The following is a 15,756-nucleotide window of genomic DNA, read 5'->3' on the forward strand; positions in this document are numbered from 1 at the left end:
ATGGCTCAGCCTTGTGAGAAACAGCTTTAAAAGTAAATAATTGCCTGCTCCAGGCACCAAGGCAGGATGAGACCTTGCTGTTTGACACAGTCATTCAGCAACTGTATGCATGAAGCATCAGGGCTCTGCTCGCTGCCTTGTCATGTTCAGCGGCTGACAACCATCGGGTCATTAACTCAAATTAGGACAATCTAGTATTATTACTACATGGGAAACCTCGCACACAGGTTGCTCCAGCACACTATTATTTTATTGTGTGTAATCAGGCCTTCCGCTAAAGAGCTTGCTCTTTTGGTTTGGTGCCTGGAGTGTGTGTGCGTTTAACGGCCTCTTTCAACACTGGGTCACTTCTCGGTTGTGTCTTTCCTGGCATGGGACTGATGGTAACGGCTTTGTACGGCATAAGGTGAGAGCTGCAGCCTTTCTGGGTAACGTGGTGCTCGTTGGAGAGGTGTCATCATTGCTGAGCACAAGTGGGGAACCTGAGATACATCCCAAAGAGCTTCCCCAACCCCACAGAGATTCTTGGTCCAGCATGTCAAAGGGGACCCTGACTCCAAGTGGGACTGTCCTCCTGGTTGGCAGGTCCCTCCGGGGTCAGAGGAGGGTTTGTCAATGATCTGTTACCCATCTGAGATCCCTTCAGTCTCATGTTGCCGATGTGTGACATGCTCATGAAGCTACCTCCTGACCTACCTCCCCAAGTCTGCACTAAAAGGCATCCTTAGGGAAAGAAGGAGCGTAGGTGTCTCTGGGGGCTCCTGTTGGAGCCTGTGGAGACACGTCTACATCTCCATGCCCTCCAGTCCTGCCTGTGTTAGACATCTAGCTGTCATCTCCAGACAGGCACCTGACCGTCCAGCCTGCCTTACTTATCTTGCTGGACTATCAAAGGTGCTGGGGACAACCAGGCTGTGACATCCAAACTGAGGATGGTGAAATCAGAGAAGATCAATCTACTTGATTACATGAATTGCCAGCTTCAAGCAAGTAAATAATCACTTTTGGCAACGGGTCTATTTTGAAGCTGCAACCACAAGCTGCAGCCAGCCCCGCTACCGATGCTGGCCCTGCATCCATGGTCCTTTTCCTGCTGGGCTGTTGATGTATGGAGAAGGGAGTGACCAAACTCCTGGGTGACACTGTCTCCTGCTGCTTTCCCACCTCTCCAGGCCAGCTGCTGACTTCCAAGGATGTGGTCCATGCTTTGGTGTCGCAGGACCAGAGCTCAACTTGAGTACACGTTATGATCCAAGTCTTTTATCCAAGACCTTGCCAGTTATCTGAGGGTACACAGACCTGCTGATCTTATCATTGGTGGGATGCACACCTGTGCAGAAGGTCGCAGTGACCACTGCTGGTGGGGGGATATCTGTAATTTTGGCTGTGGGCACACAGGGAAGTCTCCTTTGCCCTGGGTGGGCTGGGCAGCAGCATGCATCCCTCCTCCAGGAAACCTGCAGCCCCTTCCTGGTGGCTTGCACAAAAAGCCCTCCCTTCTTCATGTTATGTTCCCTCCTGCCTTTTTTATTCAAAGATAATTTGTGGGGAAATAACTGCTTTTGGTGGAATTTTTAGTGGATTTGAAATAGTTAAGCACACAAAGAAACCCACACAGTTTCTGTAACAAAAAAGTGGGTTGGTTTGAAAAGGGCAGGGCAGGGCGGGGAGGGGAGGGGAAGGGAAGGGAAGGGAAGGGAAGGGAAGGGAAGGGAAGGGAAGGGAAGGGAAGGGAAGGGAAGGGAAGGGAAGGGAAGGGAAGGGAAGGGAAGGGAAGGGAAGGGAAGGGAAGGGAAAGGAAATCCCAGCTAGAACTGCTGGCAAGCATATCAAAGCTTTTCAGTTCATGGAGACTTCCAGTGTCCCTGCATCTCCTGCAGGCTCTGCCTGTTTCCTTAAGTCACCTGAAGCCTCCTTATAGCCTTGGTTCCAGCAAGACCCAGCATTACAGGGGGCCAGGGCTGGGATTTCTGGACCCCAGTAGTGACTGATTAACCTGTGAAACAGGACGGCAGATGTTGGTTAGAGGGTGAGCGTGCCCACGCACCATGGGAGCCTTTGGGGAACTTCTGAAGCAGCTTCAAAGCAGAAGAAGATGCTGCCACAGGACTCAGTGGCCATGGGGAGCACGGCCAGGAAGAGCAGGGGAGGTGCAGGTCAGCCCTAACAGCAGCATCAGACCCCAGGAGGAACCGGCACAGCTGGGGTGTTGGCCAACAAACCTGTGAGCAAGGGGAGGTTTCCCGAGCCTTGCCAAGCCTCTGCTTGACAGGAGACAGGATGGGTTGTCCTTCACTGACATGACACTGATGGATGACCTCAGAGAGAGGGAGGGAGGAGAACTGCCTGCGGTGAAGATCCGTGGTGCCGATACCTCACCGCTCCTGGCAAATACAGATACATCCCGTCACAAGGAAACATCTTTGCTTTCCAGAGTCTGCAAACATACGGTTTGCTGGGAGGTAGAGTCCGCAGCAACACTAAACTGAGGGGGGGAGCGGGGCGAGAGGGACGTGAGCACGGAGGTACTTGGCATAAGGCAACAAGGCTTATCATAACCCCGATGTGCTTGGTACATGTTCAGCTTTCCAGCGTGCTGAGAAGTACTTTCCTGGCCTGTTTTGCTAGTGTGACTTCTAGAAGACTGGGAATCCTTCCAAAGTAGGACCTGGGGACTTCAGTTCCCCTGGAGCAAAATGATAGTTAAAAGGCTGCAGCACGGGGCGTCTTGTTGATTTATTTTTTTTTGCTCCCCTGGGGTTTTGTGTTAAATTCTCTCCAGGCACGCAAAGAACAATAATATTTTGGGAACGCCCATTGGGAAACACTGGCTGTACCCTCGATTTCTTCAGGTTTGGAGTTGCTCCATTAAAGTGACTGAAGTCAAACGACACTTACACAGATGAGAAGCTGGAAACCCAGCTGCGCTGTATGCAAATTTAAAAATGCAACTTCCACAGGGAAAAAGAGAAGTTACAAATGTCAGGACAGCTGTGTCTCTCTGCCTGCTACAAATCCATTGGTAAAGGCAGGAGCTCCTGGGTCGCATGGGAAGCCCTTTGCTGTGCAAAGCTTGCTGTGAAATACCGGGGAGCAAGCTGGCCCCCCTCATCAGCCCGCAGCCAGCCGAGGTATGGCCCTGCTTTTGGGGGTGCCAGACCGGCTGCCGCAAGGTCCGTGTGAACAGCACATGCAAACCAGTGACCGAGGCAGCCCGGGAGCCAGCCCATCCCTGGGGAGAGCCAGGCAGGGGCAAGCTTTGGTGACAGGAGACTTGCAAAACGGTTTCCTGTTTACTTGCCTCGTACTTTTTTCTCGGTTAAGTGCGGACTCTGCCTACTGAACTGTTGCTTTTACCAGCAATGCAGGGAAAGCCCTGTCCCTGCTGCCCCCATTCCTCCTCCCTCGAACCAGCCCAGCCCCGAGAGGACACGGCTGCACGCACATGCCCGTGTCCTCAGCATCCAGGCACTGTCCGCTCACAGCTGGAAAAGACCATCCTCCTGGGTCCTTAATGGCATTTAATCCTTTGAGTTGATTAAAATAGTATATTAACCAGAAGACTCGGGCATAATGGGAATAATAGAAATATTCAGGGCATAATTGCATGGTGAATGGGACTTCACTAAACAAGCTGTAATCCGTTGTTCTGCTGTAGAGGGGAAGGATTACAGCTTTACTCTTTTTTGTTGTTGTTGAAAGCCTCAGCTCTGAGGAAGTGATCCCCAGCTGGGGCAAAACTGTAACTTGGTGGGTTTCTTATTTATCCTGCGGGGACTGGAGGCTATTTTAAAACAGGGTGGCGTACAAGGGCCAAGTGCCTTCTCTGCACTTGATAACTTCAGGGTCCTCGGTGGAGAGCAGATATGGGCAGGCTGTGCCCTGCATTGCATGGACCAGGCATTTTGTGACAGCAAAGTGCTGGGGTGTCCGTTTCATCATCCCCAGGAGAGCCTGGCTTTGCAGACGTTCCCCATAAGGGCCTCAAAGGACTGGTTTGCCTTATGCTGCAGGTTGGGGAAACTGAGGCAGGGCGAGCTGGTGGAGCTGTCTGCCCAGGGCCTGTGCCCACCCCTGCAGCATCCCTGTTCCACATAGCGCTGAGCCTCCAGCACTTGCCATGCTGCTGCTCCCGGCACTGGAAGGGAACCATTGCCACCACGGGCGGAGCAGAGCCTGGGGTGGCCGGCAAACACAGACCCACCTGGCTGTGCCGGGACATGAGGATCCTTGCTCCTTCCCCTTGCTCCTGCCACATCTTCCTCTGCGATATGTCCGGTGGATCAGTGAAGAGGCAGAAGCAGGCAGAAGCCCTGCTTTGGGTTCGATAGACCTTGTCTCTTCAGGTGCTCAAGGGCCATGAAAGCCATCACCTTCTCTGGCTGCAAGTATCTGCTAATCTGGTACTGACAAACACTGTCTGGCCAGCCCAGCAGCACAAGGCTGGGTTAAGAAAAACCTGACATATTTTTTTTACAGTTTCCTTTATTTACTTTTTTTGTCTTTGAGCCTTAAACATTCCTGCCTTTGTTTGGTTTTGGGTTCTGCTCCCTCCCTTATCACGGAAAAGGGCCCCAAACGAAAAGCCAAACAACCTCACAAACTGAATTGCTAGTGAAATCACAGCTTCCAGCAGAGCCAGGAGGGCTGGGGCAGCCCTGCTGTGGCTAGCAGAGGTCCACGAGCGTGGCCTGCAGAGCGGGCAGTGCTCCGGCTCTAGCAGACCAGTGTTTTGGGGTTGGTGGGACAGGATCACTTGCTTGTACCAGCACAGAGGCATCCCAAGCTGGGGCACAGCAGCAGCATGGTCTCTGCAGGTGCTGGATAGCAGACCCCTGCCAGCCGGGAGACTGAGCTGCACCCCTGAGCACTGTCCCCTGTTTTGGAGAGTCTCTGTCTTTTGGGACACTGTCAGGGAAAGAGGATCCTGGCTATGCCACCTCTCCTTGTCCCTGCTTCTCAGGGAGAGCTTTGGGGGGGGCAGTCACCCCTCCTCAGGGGCCTCGGCAGCAGGAAAAATGAGGGTGCAGGCTGTACAGCTGGGGGAAAAGCTAGCTGCAAGGGGCATTTTGGAGAAGCAATGGTTCCCCTGCTCTCAGTGCCCATTCATGGGATGCAGTAAGGGGAAGGAGGTGGTAGTCCCTGCTAGTACCAACAGGCATCTCTCCCCAGGGACAAGGGTGTTCCCTCCTGCCCCTGAAGGGTATAAGCAGCCCTGCAGCACCCAAAAATGCTCCTTCTCAGGTGCCCAGCCCTGATTTTGAGTGGGGATGGAGAATTTTTAAAATGCTGGGGGGTGAAAGAGTGGTGTGGCAGAGATGTCCACCAGCCCCTCCAGGGGAAGGACACCAGCCATGTCCCAGCCACGCTGAGCCCCCCGTGGTCCTGCTCTGGGGCTGCAGCCAGGAGCTGATGCAGGGGAGTGCAGAGGGGGAACAGCAAAGCCTCGAGCCAGTTGTTTTTATTGCTTCTTTATATGGCAATGTTCCCTCATCCTCTGCTGGGAGTTCTGGGGGCTGTTCCTGCCCGTCCCTCCTTCATGTCCTGCTCAGCTAAGAGCACTGAGGCTTTACAGCTTCCTCCACCAAGCACGGAGCACGAGGGCTCCTCCGAAAGCCCCAGATGGGGGCTGACCCCCACTCCCAGGCTCTGGTGGGCTCCAGCATGGTGGCTCTGCGGCTGCGTGCATGGAGCTGAGGCTTTGGGATGGCTCTGCAGCAATGGGATGTGCAGAAATCCCTGGGGCTGCTCGCAAGGCTCCCATGCCCTCCCATTGAGCTTTACTCTGGATTTTATGTTCCCTTTCCTTAAATAAAGAAAAAGTTCTTGTTTTTAGAAACCCACGCATTTGTCCCAGTAACTCTCCTGCTGCCTCTCCATTAGGGATTTTTTCCGTCTGCCAAAGGTACCCCAGCCTCCCTCCAGAGCCAAGTGAAAGGCAGAGACTTGCTGCAGTTTTGGAGATGGAGCAGCTCTTTGCGGTCTCTGGCCAGTTATCCTCCACTAACAACACCCTGTGTTCACGTCTGCCGGTCTGCTGCCTGTCTCAAGGTGCTTCTCTGGCTCAGATGCCCTGCCAAGCTCTGGGGATTAACTTCTCTAATCTCGGGGGCTATTTGACCACACGTCTTGGTCAAACTATGCTGGGATGAAGGAAGAGCTGGTACAGGCAAGCTGCCACCCAAGGCAGGGGGGCAATGAATGCCTTGAGCATATGAGCATCCTTGGTCTTCCAGCTCTGCTCAGTACCTCGATCTGCCTCCCCAGGGGACCTGTGAATTAAACACGAACCTGACTCTGGTGCGCTCCAGGGCTCAGCAGCTTCTGCACAGGCTCAGCAGGCTGCTCGCCTGTGGAACTTGCAGAGGGCGAGGAGCCCACAAAGTCTTTTTTCTGGTGTGATTTTGCTGCTTTAGGGCTGTCTGGGCAGGGGGAGGGGGATCTGAGGAGGTCTGCTCTACCCCAAAACCCATTTTCACACAACTGGCAGGCTCCTGGTAGTTGAAACACTGCCAGGTTGGACTGAAACTGACCCCCAGATTCATGTCCTTTAAGAAAAGGGAAGGAACATGCTGTGTGGGGTTACGCAAACCTTTCTCCTTAAGAAATTGAGCTAAAACCATCTAGGCGCTGGGGGCAACTTCCTCAGCATTGAAGGGACCTGCACTTTTAGAAAGGGCTGAGCACCCTGCCAGCTGGGCTCACTGAAGGCTGGGAAGTGGAGGCTGTGCATCCCAAGTTGCGTCTGACCTTGGTTTCCACTTGAGAAATGGCTCCAAAATCTAAAGCACCCTCCTGCATGCTTCTGGTGGGATGGGGCTGCTCTCCCCACCATGTTCCCTGGGATGGGCACCAAGCTGTCCACCATCAAGCTTTCCAAAAGGCCTTGGGCAGCTGAGCTGCTGTGGTCCAGGCAGGCTGCACCAGCCTCTGCTCTCTGCTTTGATATGGTTCCTCGCACCACGCACGGGTGGCCTGGCCTCAGCTGTGGCATCAGCTGGGGAGAATGTGCCAAGGACCTCAGGTCCAGAGAAAGAAGATGCAATGTGCTCCTTCTCCCAGCCTTCCCACAAAGGTCCTCTAAACGATGATGGGAGAGCATCACGATGAGGCCAGGCTCCATCTCACCCACTCCAGTGCTCAGGAAGATCGGGTCATCCCTACCTGCTAGCCCCAGCCAGCCTTTGCCAGAGCTCCTAAATTAATCCAGGAAGGCTGGGCTTGTGTAGCTCCTCTGTAACAGCAGCCAGGTAATTTGTGCTTTCCATACCAATGCTTTTCTTCAGGCTGCTGGCAGGAGAGGCTTTTTGTGTCCCTGATTAGAATTATCAGGCAGGATGGCCCTTGACAGCACGCAGGGAAGAGCTGTGTTTATCCTCTATAATTGCTGCATGCTTCTCTGTCTCCTGCTGAAAGCATCATCTCATTTTGGGCTGAGTCTAGGAAACCACAGGGCTGAGCTAAGTTTTCTGTGCTTTAGAGTAGTCTGTGAACAGGAAGAAAGTTTATTTCTGATGGCAGATTTGTCCTGCTGCCCTGGGGTGTTGGGGGCTGATGTGCCCTTTGGGGTCACTCTGAAGATGCTGCTGGCAAAGCAGACCCTGCATCACAGGGCAGCTAGCCTGGAGAAGGGTAAGGAGGGAGAGGGAACAGACATCAGGGATGCAGGGGTTGTGCTGTGGACTCAAATATGGTTTAGATGAAATCTGGTTTAGTCTATTTGCAAGAACATATTTCAGTCAGATACTGTACGGCTCCCCTGAAGGGGTGGGGTGCGTGTGATAATTCCCAGCCATCCATCACCTAGAGCTGATCAAAACTTCTTTAACTGTGAGAGCCTTTTAATAAAACCATCTGCACATCACAAAGTCACAAAGTCACAAAGTCTAACCTGCTTTAGCTCAGAACAAGCAGTCAGCACAGGTTGAACAGACTTCATCTGGGAAAGTGCTCCTGCAGCTCTCTGCCAGCTGCCGGAACAGCTGACCCAACCCAAAGCATCTTCTGGCTCTCAGAACTTCCAGCAAATGCAAACACCGGGTGCTCAGCTGTGTTTCCTCTCCTGCTCCTCCGGCGGCCCAGAGACGGGAGGAGGCCCAGAGGTCTCTCCACGGCTGGCCAGAGCAAAGCAATGCTCTGTGTGTTGTCTCACCTCCTGCACATTGCAGCCAACTGGTGTCAGCTGCTAAACTCAGCCTAAAAGCTTGGGGTTTTTTAAACCCTTTCCTACAGAAAAGCATCCAGGCTGCAGTTTCTGCACCAAGAATTGCAGAATCCCCATCTCTCTGACAGCGTTTCTCAGTGGTGAACACCGGTGCTGTTAAAGGTAGTTCTTTGGGGGTTTTATTTTTTTGACTTAGAAGAGGTTGGTTCCAGCTTCCAGCCACTGCTGCCGCCACCCTTCCTGTGCTTCTTAAGTCCTTCACTATTGCGACACTGCCGTCGCGTCAGTCTCAGTCTTTGTGGTGCACTGTGCAGCCTGGGCTTCTCAGGTCTCCCATGGCAGCGCAGCACTTCTAGGCTGGGGACAGGGTTTTCTGTGTCTCCCCTCTAGTCTCTTTAATCTTCTGGACCCCACAGGACCATTTGTCCTCTTCCCAGCCCCCCTGTATTGATCTGCTCTATCCTTATGGCCTCCTGGCTGCGGGCAGGGTGGGGAGAGCACAGCTTCTCCCACCAAAGGGGGTCTGCTAGGGAGGGGCTGAAGGCAGACCTAGGAGATAAAGTGTTTTCAGATGTTCTCTCCGGGTGGCAGAAGATCCTGATGGGGACAGACGGGGTTTGGCTTTTCTTTCTAGGGAGAGCTCAGTTCCTGCCATTTTTGTGCAGAATGAGACGCCGAGTGAGGAACCAGCAATTTGTGGGCAGGGCGCTCGCCTGGGAACGCAGACCCGGCCCGAGTTCGTGTTCTGCCTCGTTTGGAGGAGGGGTATTATTTTGGGATGGATGATTTTCTGGGGATCTCCAAATGAAAGGGTGAGTTACATTACCCCTCAGAGGGAAAACAAGCGTTGAAAGCTTAAAGCCCTTTATGAAAGCATTCCCTGGTGTCTGGTGAGCACAGCAGCTGCTGAACTTTGCAGTGAGCCCAGATGCCTTCCCAAAGGACGTTCTCCCACACCGTGGTCCACGCTCTTCCATAAGGGATCTGCTGCCACGTGGAGACCCCCTGGGAGCTTGTGGGCTTCCTCTGCTATCCTAAAAACCATCCTCAAGGCCTAGGTGGTAGGTGGCCTGGCATCTGGGAATGGGCCAGCTCTGGCTTAGACACAGTCCCTGCTTCTCACCCGGAGCAGGGCTTCCTTCGGAAAAGCTGACGGCTGCTCAGTGCGGGTCAGATTAAAATAATCACAGGGATCCCTCCTGGCCATGGGCTTTTGCAGGCAACGTGACTAATCCCCCAAGGCACATGCCACCCATTCTTACCACAGGTGTGCCCTGCAGCCTGCCTGCCCACGCACAGCCCACGTGCCATCCTCAGACGTGCCAGCCCCCCTGTGCTGGAGCAAAGCCACCCACGGCTGAGCTGGGGCAGCCAGATCCTCTCCAGAGCTCTGGACCTGCAACGTAAGTGGAAGATCTTTGCTTGTACCTCCTAGATAGGAGCAGGCTGCTGCCAGCAGCACCTCTAACAGGATTTGGTGCTATGCTTCCGTGCTCGCTGCGAAGCACCAGCTTAATCCAGTTGTGCACTGGCAGAAATCAGTGCCTGAAAGGCAGGGTCACGCCACCTTCTTGGGAAGAAAAAATTAATCTCGGAGTCCATCATCCACAAAGGAAGGAAACTGAACAAGACTTGATTTGTCCCTTTAGTCCCTACGGGCATCCTGGGTGGCAGGAGATGCTGAGGGGAGATCACAAGCCCAAGGACAAGCTAAGTAGGTCTGGGTGCTTTGAACAAGCCCAACCCAGGGTCAGACCACTGTGGTCAGCAGTCAGGTTGAGATCTGGAAACACACAGAACTGCAGGTGGATTCCCAGGAAAAGCCAGCAAAACAGGTGACTTCAGGAAAGTGCCCTCTGCACCATCTTGAAGCCCTGGCGACTGAGAGAGCTTCTCAACCTACTCCTGCCATCCCCTGCTTTTTTTTTTCTTTTTTTTTTTTCCCCAAGCTCAAGTGACTTGCCATGAGAGGACTTCTTTTCCATGCTTCCATGCCACCATTTCCCTGCAAATGGACCCATCTAAGGATCGAATTAACCACGTTCTCCCCGCCACAGGCAGCAGCAAAAGGATACTCTTTCCATTACTAGATATATGCAAAGAAAAGCAACAACCTCAAATTTGCTGTATTTTTGTTGAGATAGATCTCAACAAAAGTATTTTCTCATGAAGTATCAGTTTTCATGAAAACTGTCAGACTCTAAAGTGATTCAACAGCAAATTCCTCTGCTCCGATCGTATTTCACTGGGGGTATTGGGTTTACCAGCCCAGATCACATAACCTGGCAGATGAAAACCGCCTAAATGTTGACTTTGCCATTGTGGTTTCTCCCTCAGGAAAAATGCTTCCCCCTGTGAGATCAATTTTTCAGTCCCGTTCCAGGGGGGAGAAGCAAATATCAAAACACCAGCATTTCTCACAAGGCAGCTTTTTCCAATCAGTTCTAATAATGATCAGAAAAATCTTTAGTTAAAAAAAAACCCAAATACAAGCAAACATGAAGTGTGTATCCCCTCCTCCTTTATTTAAAAGGTTTTAACTTTTTTAGCCTCTGTCTCCACACAGAGCTCCAGTTTTTTTTTTTTTTTTTTTTTTTTTAAGCTGGTTGTCATTTCCTCTTCAAAATGCTGTTGCAACGGGGAACGGGTCCTTATAAAAATGCCATTTTCACCTTCCCCTTGCTCAGGAGAGAGGGGCTGTCTCCCTGTAAAGTTCTTGGTCACCCTGCATGCCCAAAGACTGCAGCCCACCCGCCTCTTCGGGAACCAGCTGCCAACCTCCTTCCCCAGCCAGCAATGCCCCTTTGGTGGCACCCATCCTTCAGCTCCTGCACCAAGAGCTTCACAGGGGCTGCTGGAGGGCCAGGGATGGGCGGTGGGTGTAAGGGAGCTGGGACCAGGCAGAGCAACAGAGAGGGAGCAGGCAGGCACACGCAGCAGTTGGGTATGTCAGGGCAGCAGGGCCACCTGCGACTGCTCCTGCAGGCGTTGGCACCGAGATCTGCAGGCTGAGCCTTTTGTGCCGGAGCTTGCAAAGCCCTGCTTGAGAGCTGGGGATAAATGCATCACCCAGGGCTGCTCTGCAGGCAGGTGGGGAATTCTGGACCCAACCGCTTGCATCAGCATCCCTGCAGGGATGCACTGCATTGCAATTCAGCCCAGCTGGGATGGGAGTGAGGGGTCAAAGAGGAAGAGAAGGGGTGTTAGAGCAGGGCAGGAGGTCTCCAGTAAGTTTGCCTTCCTTCTCCTCTTTATTTGAATCCCTATACTAAAGCACATTGCTCCCTGCCCATGTGCCAGAGCTGCCGTCCTGCTCAAGCAGCACCTCTGGGTGCACATAGCACAGAGCCAGCACTACTGCCTTTGCACCTCAGCACACGAAGACGAAGGCGAGTCGCTTTTGTTCCTTTATTACACATTGCCCAGGCGTGGTAAAGCAGCCAACAGCCAGCCCCAGGCCCAAAAAGCAGGCTGTGGAGAGCTGTGATTGGAGAGACCTTCACAAGAGGTTGCCAAAATGGCAACGATTTTCATGTTGGGCAAAGATTCCCTTTAATCTGTGAAGTCATGGCTGTGGCTGAGCCCAACTGCCGCTTGCCCGAGCATCCCCACCCCATCCCTCTGAAGCCCACATCGCTATTGTACTCTGAAGGAAAGATGAAGGTACTTTTTTCTGACAGACCAACTAGTCTGAGAGATGCATAAGCATTTTACACCCTACAGCGTGTAAAGCCTTCCCCGCTCCCCCCCACCTCCCTCCACATATGCATGAACAGAGCATGTCTATCCACCCCCCCCAAAAAAAAAAAATAAACCACCCGCCAACCCCAAGGCATCCCAGAGCAGCAGTGATGCTTCGAATCAGAACTGCAAACACAGGGTGCATCTTTATCTAACCTTCCCAAGCACTGACAGTCTAAATGCTAAGCTGCTTACATGGGCTAATGGCAATATATCCGTGCTGCGAGGCTTCATCTTTCCACGCACACCCCCCCTCCCTCCACTTCCCACCTTTCTCCATGTCCTTAAACCAATGCTTTCTCACTCGAACCCCTTGGCAGATCAAATACAGTGTATGCAGCATGTTCCCAGGGAGCTGCATGGCGCAGAGGGCACGAGAGCGGAGTTCAGTGTCCAACACGGACAAGCTGCTCCAGCTGTAGGAATCCCAGCCCAGAGCAGAGTCCGGTGTGTGTCCCCCTCCCACCCAAAACACGTACATGACAATGTTCAAGTCCACACATCCAGGGAGGGTTGGGAGCTACAGGCGGCTACTGTAGAAGTCGGAGAGAGGGAAGAAGGTTGGTGGTCAGCAGCTGCTACAAGGAAATGCTGAACAGGTTCAACGTGGAAGAAGGAAAAAAATAAACCAGGAACAAACTCAAGAGGAGGCAAAAGGGGGGGTGCTTGGATCTGGGGGTCGGATGTCTACCTTGGAGGCAACAGCCAGCAGAGGAGAGGGAAGGGAGAGTTGGTGCTTGGTTTGTGGGTTTGGGGTTTTTTTTGGTGTCACTCACGATAGAAAACATATTCGGTGTAAGAGGTCCAGATCCTGTCATCTGTCTGGTCATGGGCGAAGGCACAGGTGCCTGTGGAGTTGCAAGCCACCATGTGGAAGCCAGCATCGGCCAGTTTGTCAAAGGCTTGCTCCAGGAAGGTGAATTTGAGGTAGTACCTGGAGGTGTACCTCTCCGGAGGCCTGTCCGGGTCCCTGCTCTCATTCAAGGTATCCCCAAAGACCTCCTTGGCCAGCGACGTCTTGCCGCAGACCATGATCCGTGCCACCCTGCGGAACTTGGCATCCGTCTGGCTGTCCCTGCCTAGGGTGTAGGAGCCCCGGTAGCCGATGGTGATGAAACCTGCCCTGCGGACGTCGGTGCTGGCAGCACCTGTACTGGTGGTGACGGGAGCTCCGGGGCCACCAGACACGGTGCTGGGGAGCGTGGCACTGGCAGAGGTCAGGTTGCGGGTGGCATCCGCGTTGGGGGAGAGCTCCTCTGGGTCACTTTGGCATGGGTCATCTCCCAGCGAGTTCTGCTTGCTGAGCTTGGGGGCCAGCATCTTCACCAGCTCTGGCAGCATGAAGTACTCAGCCTCTCGCTGCAGACGGCTCCTCTCTGGGAAGTGGTCGGGCAGCACCAGCTGCTGGTCCCTCATGTAATCCAAGATGTAGCGGAAGAGGAAGCCATCTCGATCCACAAAGAACCGTCCCTTGCTGTCGCGGGCCAGGGAGCGGACATTCTTCTGGGTGAACATCTCCCAGAGGAGCGAGCCAGGCACACTGACCAGGGTGGGGTGGCGGGTGATGTAGACTTGTCCACCCACGTTAAGTTCAATGATCTCAGGGAAGGGGAAATCCTCGCTGGGTTTGGCACAGCCCGCGTTGTCTGCCAGGGCCATAGTGAGCTACCGCTGCTTCCCACCTGCAACAAAAAGCAGCAATGTGCCAACGTTAAGCCTGCCAGCAAACACAGCCCATTGTCCCACTGATCCCAAACCAGAGCTCGCTTGCTTTGGGTCAGCAAGCAGGCAGGATTGGGCCCCTGTCTCTGGGAGTCTGGAAGCCAGCTCTCTTCCCCAATTCCTGGCTCTTGGAATAAGTAGCATTATCTAATGCTGCCTTCCCTTCCATAGCACAAGAAGGGAAGAGCATTGCCCGTGGTCTGAACATGCCGTCTCCACCCACAGCCCTCCTGACAGCCAGCTCCCGGGGCTGGGGCTCAGCCCCTCAGCCGAGGAAGGCACAGTGATGCCGTACTGATGCTAACAACAGGAAAGGCAGGCCTGTCACACCCTGGGTCTGACCGGCGACCCGCCTGGCCCAGCATCCTGCCAGGCAGGAGGAGGTGCTGAGCATGCCAAGGCAGGACTGCATTACGGCACAGCATCTCCTGCCGAGCCGGCGTGCGGGCAGGGAGCTTATGGTCCCACACAAGGAGCACCCACCGCTCTGCCAGAAAAGCAATGCTAGATAACACTGTAAAGGACAGAGTGATGGTGCCTTTTGGCACTCCTGCTCTGTCCTTGCCCCTGGAATGTACTCGATGGAGGCTCGAGGCCAAGCTGGGAGCAGGTGAGAGATCGCAGAGCCTCTCCAAGGCTCTGGGACCAGGACAAACACCAGGCTATTGGCACAGCCTCGGGCCGCATGCCATGTATTTATACATTTCCCAGCGGCAAGCTGGTTCTTAGGCATCTCTTGACACTGCAAATCAGTGCTTACATAAACCTGGCTCAGCAGATGGACTCGGGATCCAGCCTGGCCAAGCCACGCTCCCCCGTGCAGGGATTCGGGACACCTCGGGGAGCGGGGGGTTCCCTGCGCAGCCCCTGACTGCCCGGCAGCCTTGGTCCCAGGCTCTGCCCGCGCCCTGCGGGATGGTAGCGCAGCTCTGGGACTGCTCTGAACTTGGCAGGAGCTGCCCGCACCCCCGCCCCGGGACGGTCCCCGCACCCCCCCGGGGACGGGTCCCGCAGCCCCGCAGCAGCACCAGGGCTCGCCCCGTCCCTGCGCCCCACCGGGCGGCGCCGCCGGAGCGGCACGGGGGGAGCCCAGCGCAAACTAACGGGCGAAGAGCAAACTCTGCGGGCACGCCTGGGCGCCGGGGGGCGCCGAGCCTGCGTTCCGCACGCCCCCTCCCAGCTCGCAGGGATGGCTTTCGGGGTTTGACCAAGGAGGGACTTGGGCATGCCTCCGCCAAGGACCAGGCTGCAAGGATCGGGATGAGGATCATCGCGGTCCACCTGGCTCCCAGCCCCCCCACCCCCCGCAGCGCCTCGCAGCCCCTTTCCCCGATGATGTGCCCACGCCGCTGTCCCCCCGCCACAGAAGCCCAGGCAGCAGCCTGCGCCCAGCCGGCGGGACCCAGCCCCCTTTGTCACGGGCGGCGGGGGCTGAGGGCTGCGGCTGGGCTGCACACGGCGGGGCTCGGGGCTTCCAGCGCTGGGGGCACGGGGAAAGCCGACCCCCTGCCCGCCCGACGCAGGGAGCGCGGCTGCTGGCAGCTGCGACCCCCCGCCCCGCCCCAGGACCCGGCAAAACCCCAGGGGGACCCCGCCGGGGCCACTCCGGCTGGGGCTGCGGGAGCCCGAGCCCCCCTCCCCGGCCAGGGGACCCCTGCCCCATCCCGGCGGGGCTGGGACCCCGCCGCTCCCGTTACCTCCGCAGGGCGGCCCGGTCGTGCCGTGCCGTGCCGTGCCGTGCCGTGCCGTGCCGTGCCGTGCCGCCGCTCCGCTCTGCCCGCTCGGCCCTGGCCCTGCAGTTTTATGATCGGGAAGGCGGCGAGCGCCATCCCCCGCCGGCCCCGGGCCCGCCTCGCCCCCGCCCTCCCTCCCCGCCTCCCCCACCGCCCGCTCAGCCCCCCTCAATCCCTGCATCCCATCGGGAAGCTCCGTGCCGGGGCCAGGCGAGGCCAGGGTATTCCGGCGGGGCCCCTTTCCATGCCCGGCAAAGCAAGATTTGGATGCCATCCATCACCCAGCCGGGCAAAAGCACTCCAGCATCCCGTGCCTCCACCCCGGCAGGTCCCGGGGGATACCCGGGGAGCTGCCTGCCCTGCACCCCCAGCCCCGGGCTGGCGACGAGAAGGGGA

At 55.5% G+C, this 15,756-nt stretch overlaps 1 protein-coding gene across 1 annotated transcript; it reads right to left on the reverse strand.

The window, feature by feature from the left end:
• Positions 1-11,558: 11,558 nt before the first annotated feature.
• Positions 11,559-15,467, reverse strand: LOC308053920 (BTB/POZ domain-containing protein KCTD12-like). The gene is made up of 2 exons (XM_080365833.1): positions 15,325-15,467; positions 11,559-13,587 (listed from the first exon to the last, which is right to left on the reverse strand). The coding sequence occupies exon 2, from the start codon at positions 13,562-13,564 to the stop codon at positions 12,674-12,676; it is 891 nt and encodes a 296-aa protein (XP_080221959.1). The 5' UTR covers positions 13,565-13,587; positions 15,325-15,467; the 3' UTR covers positions 11,559-12,673.
• Positions 15,468-15,756: the final 289 nt, after the last annotated feature.

This window comes from Falco punctatus (assembly GCF_963210335.1).
Source record: "Falco punctatus genome assembly, chromosome: 15".
Classification (NCBI taxonomy): Eukaryota; Metazoa; Chordata; class Aves; order Falconiformes; family Falconidae; genus Falco; species Falco punctatus.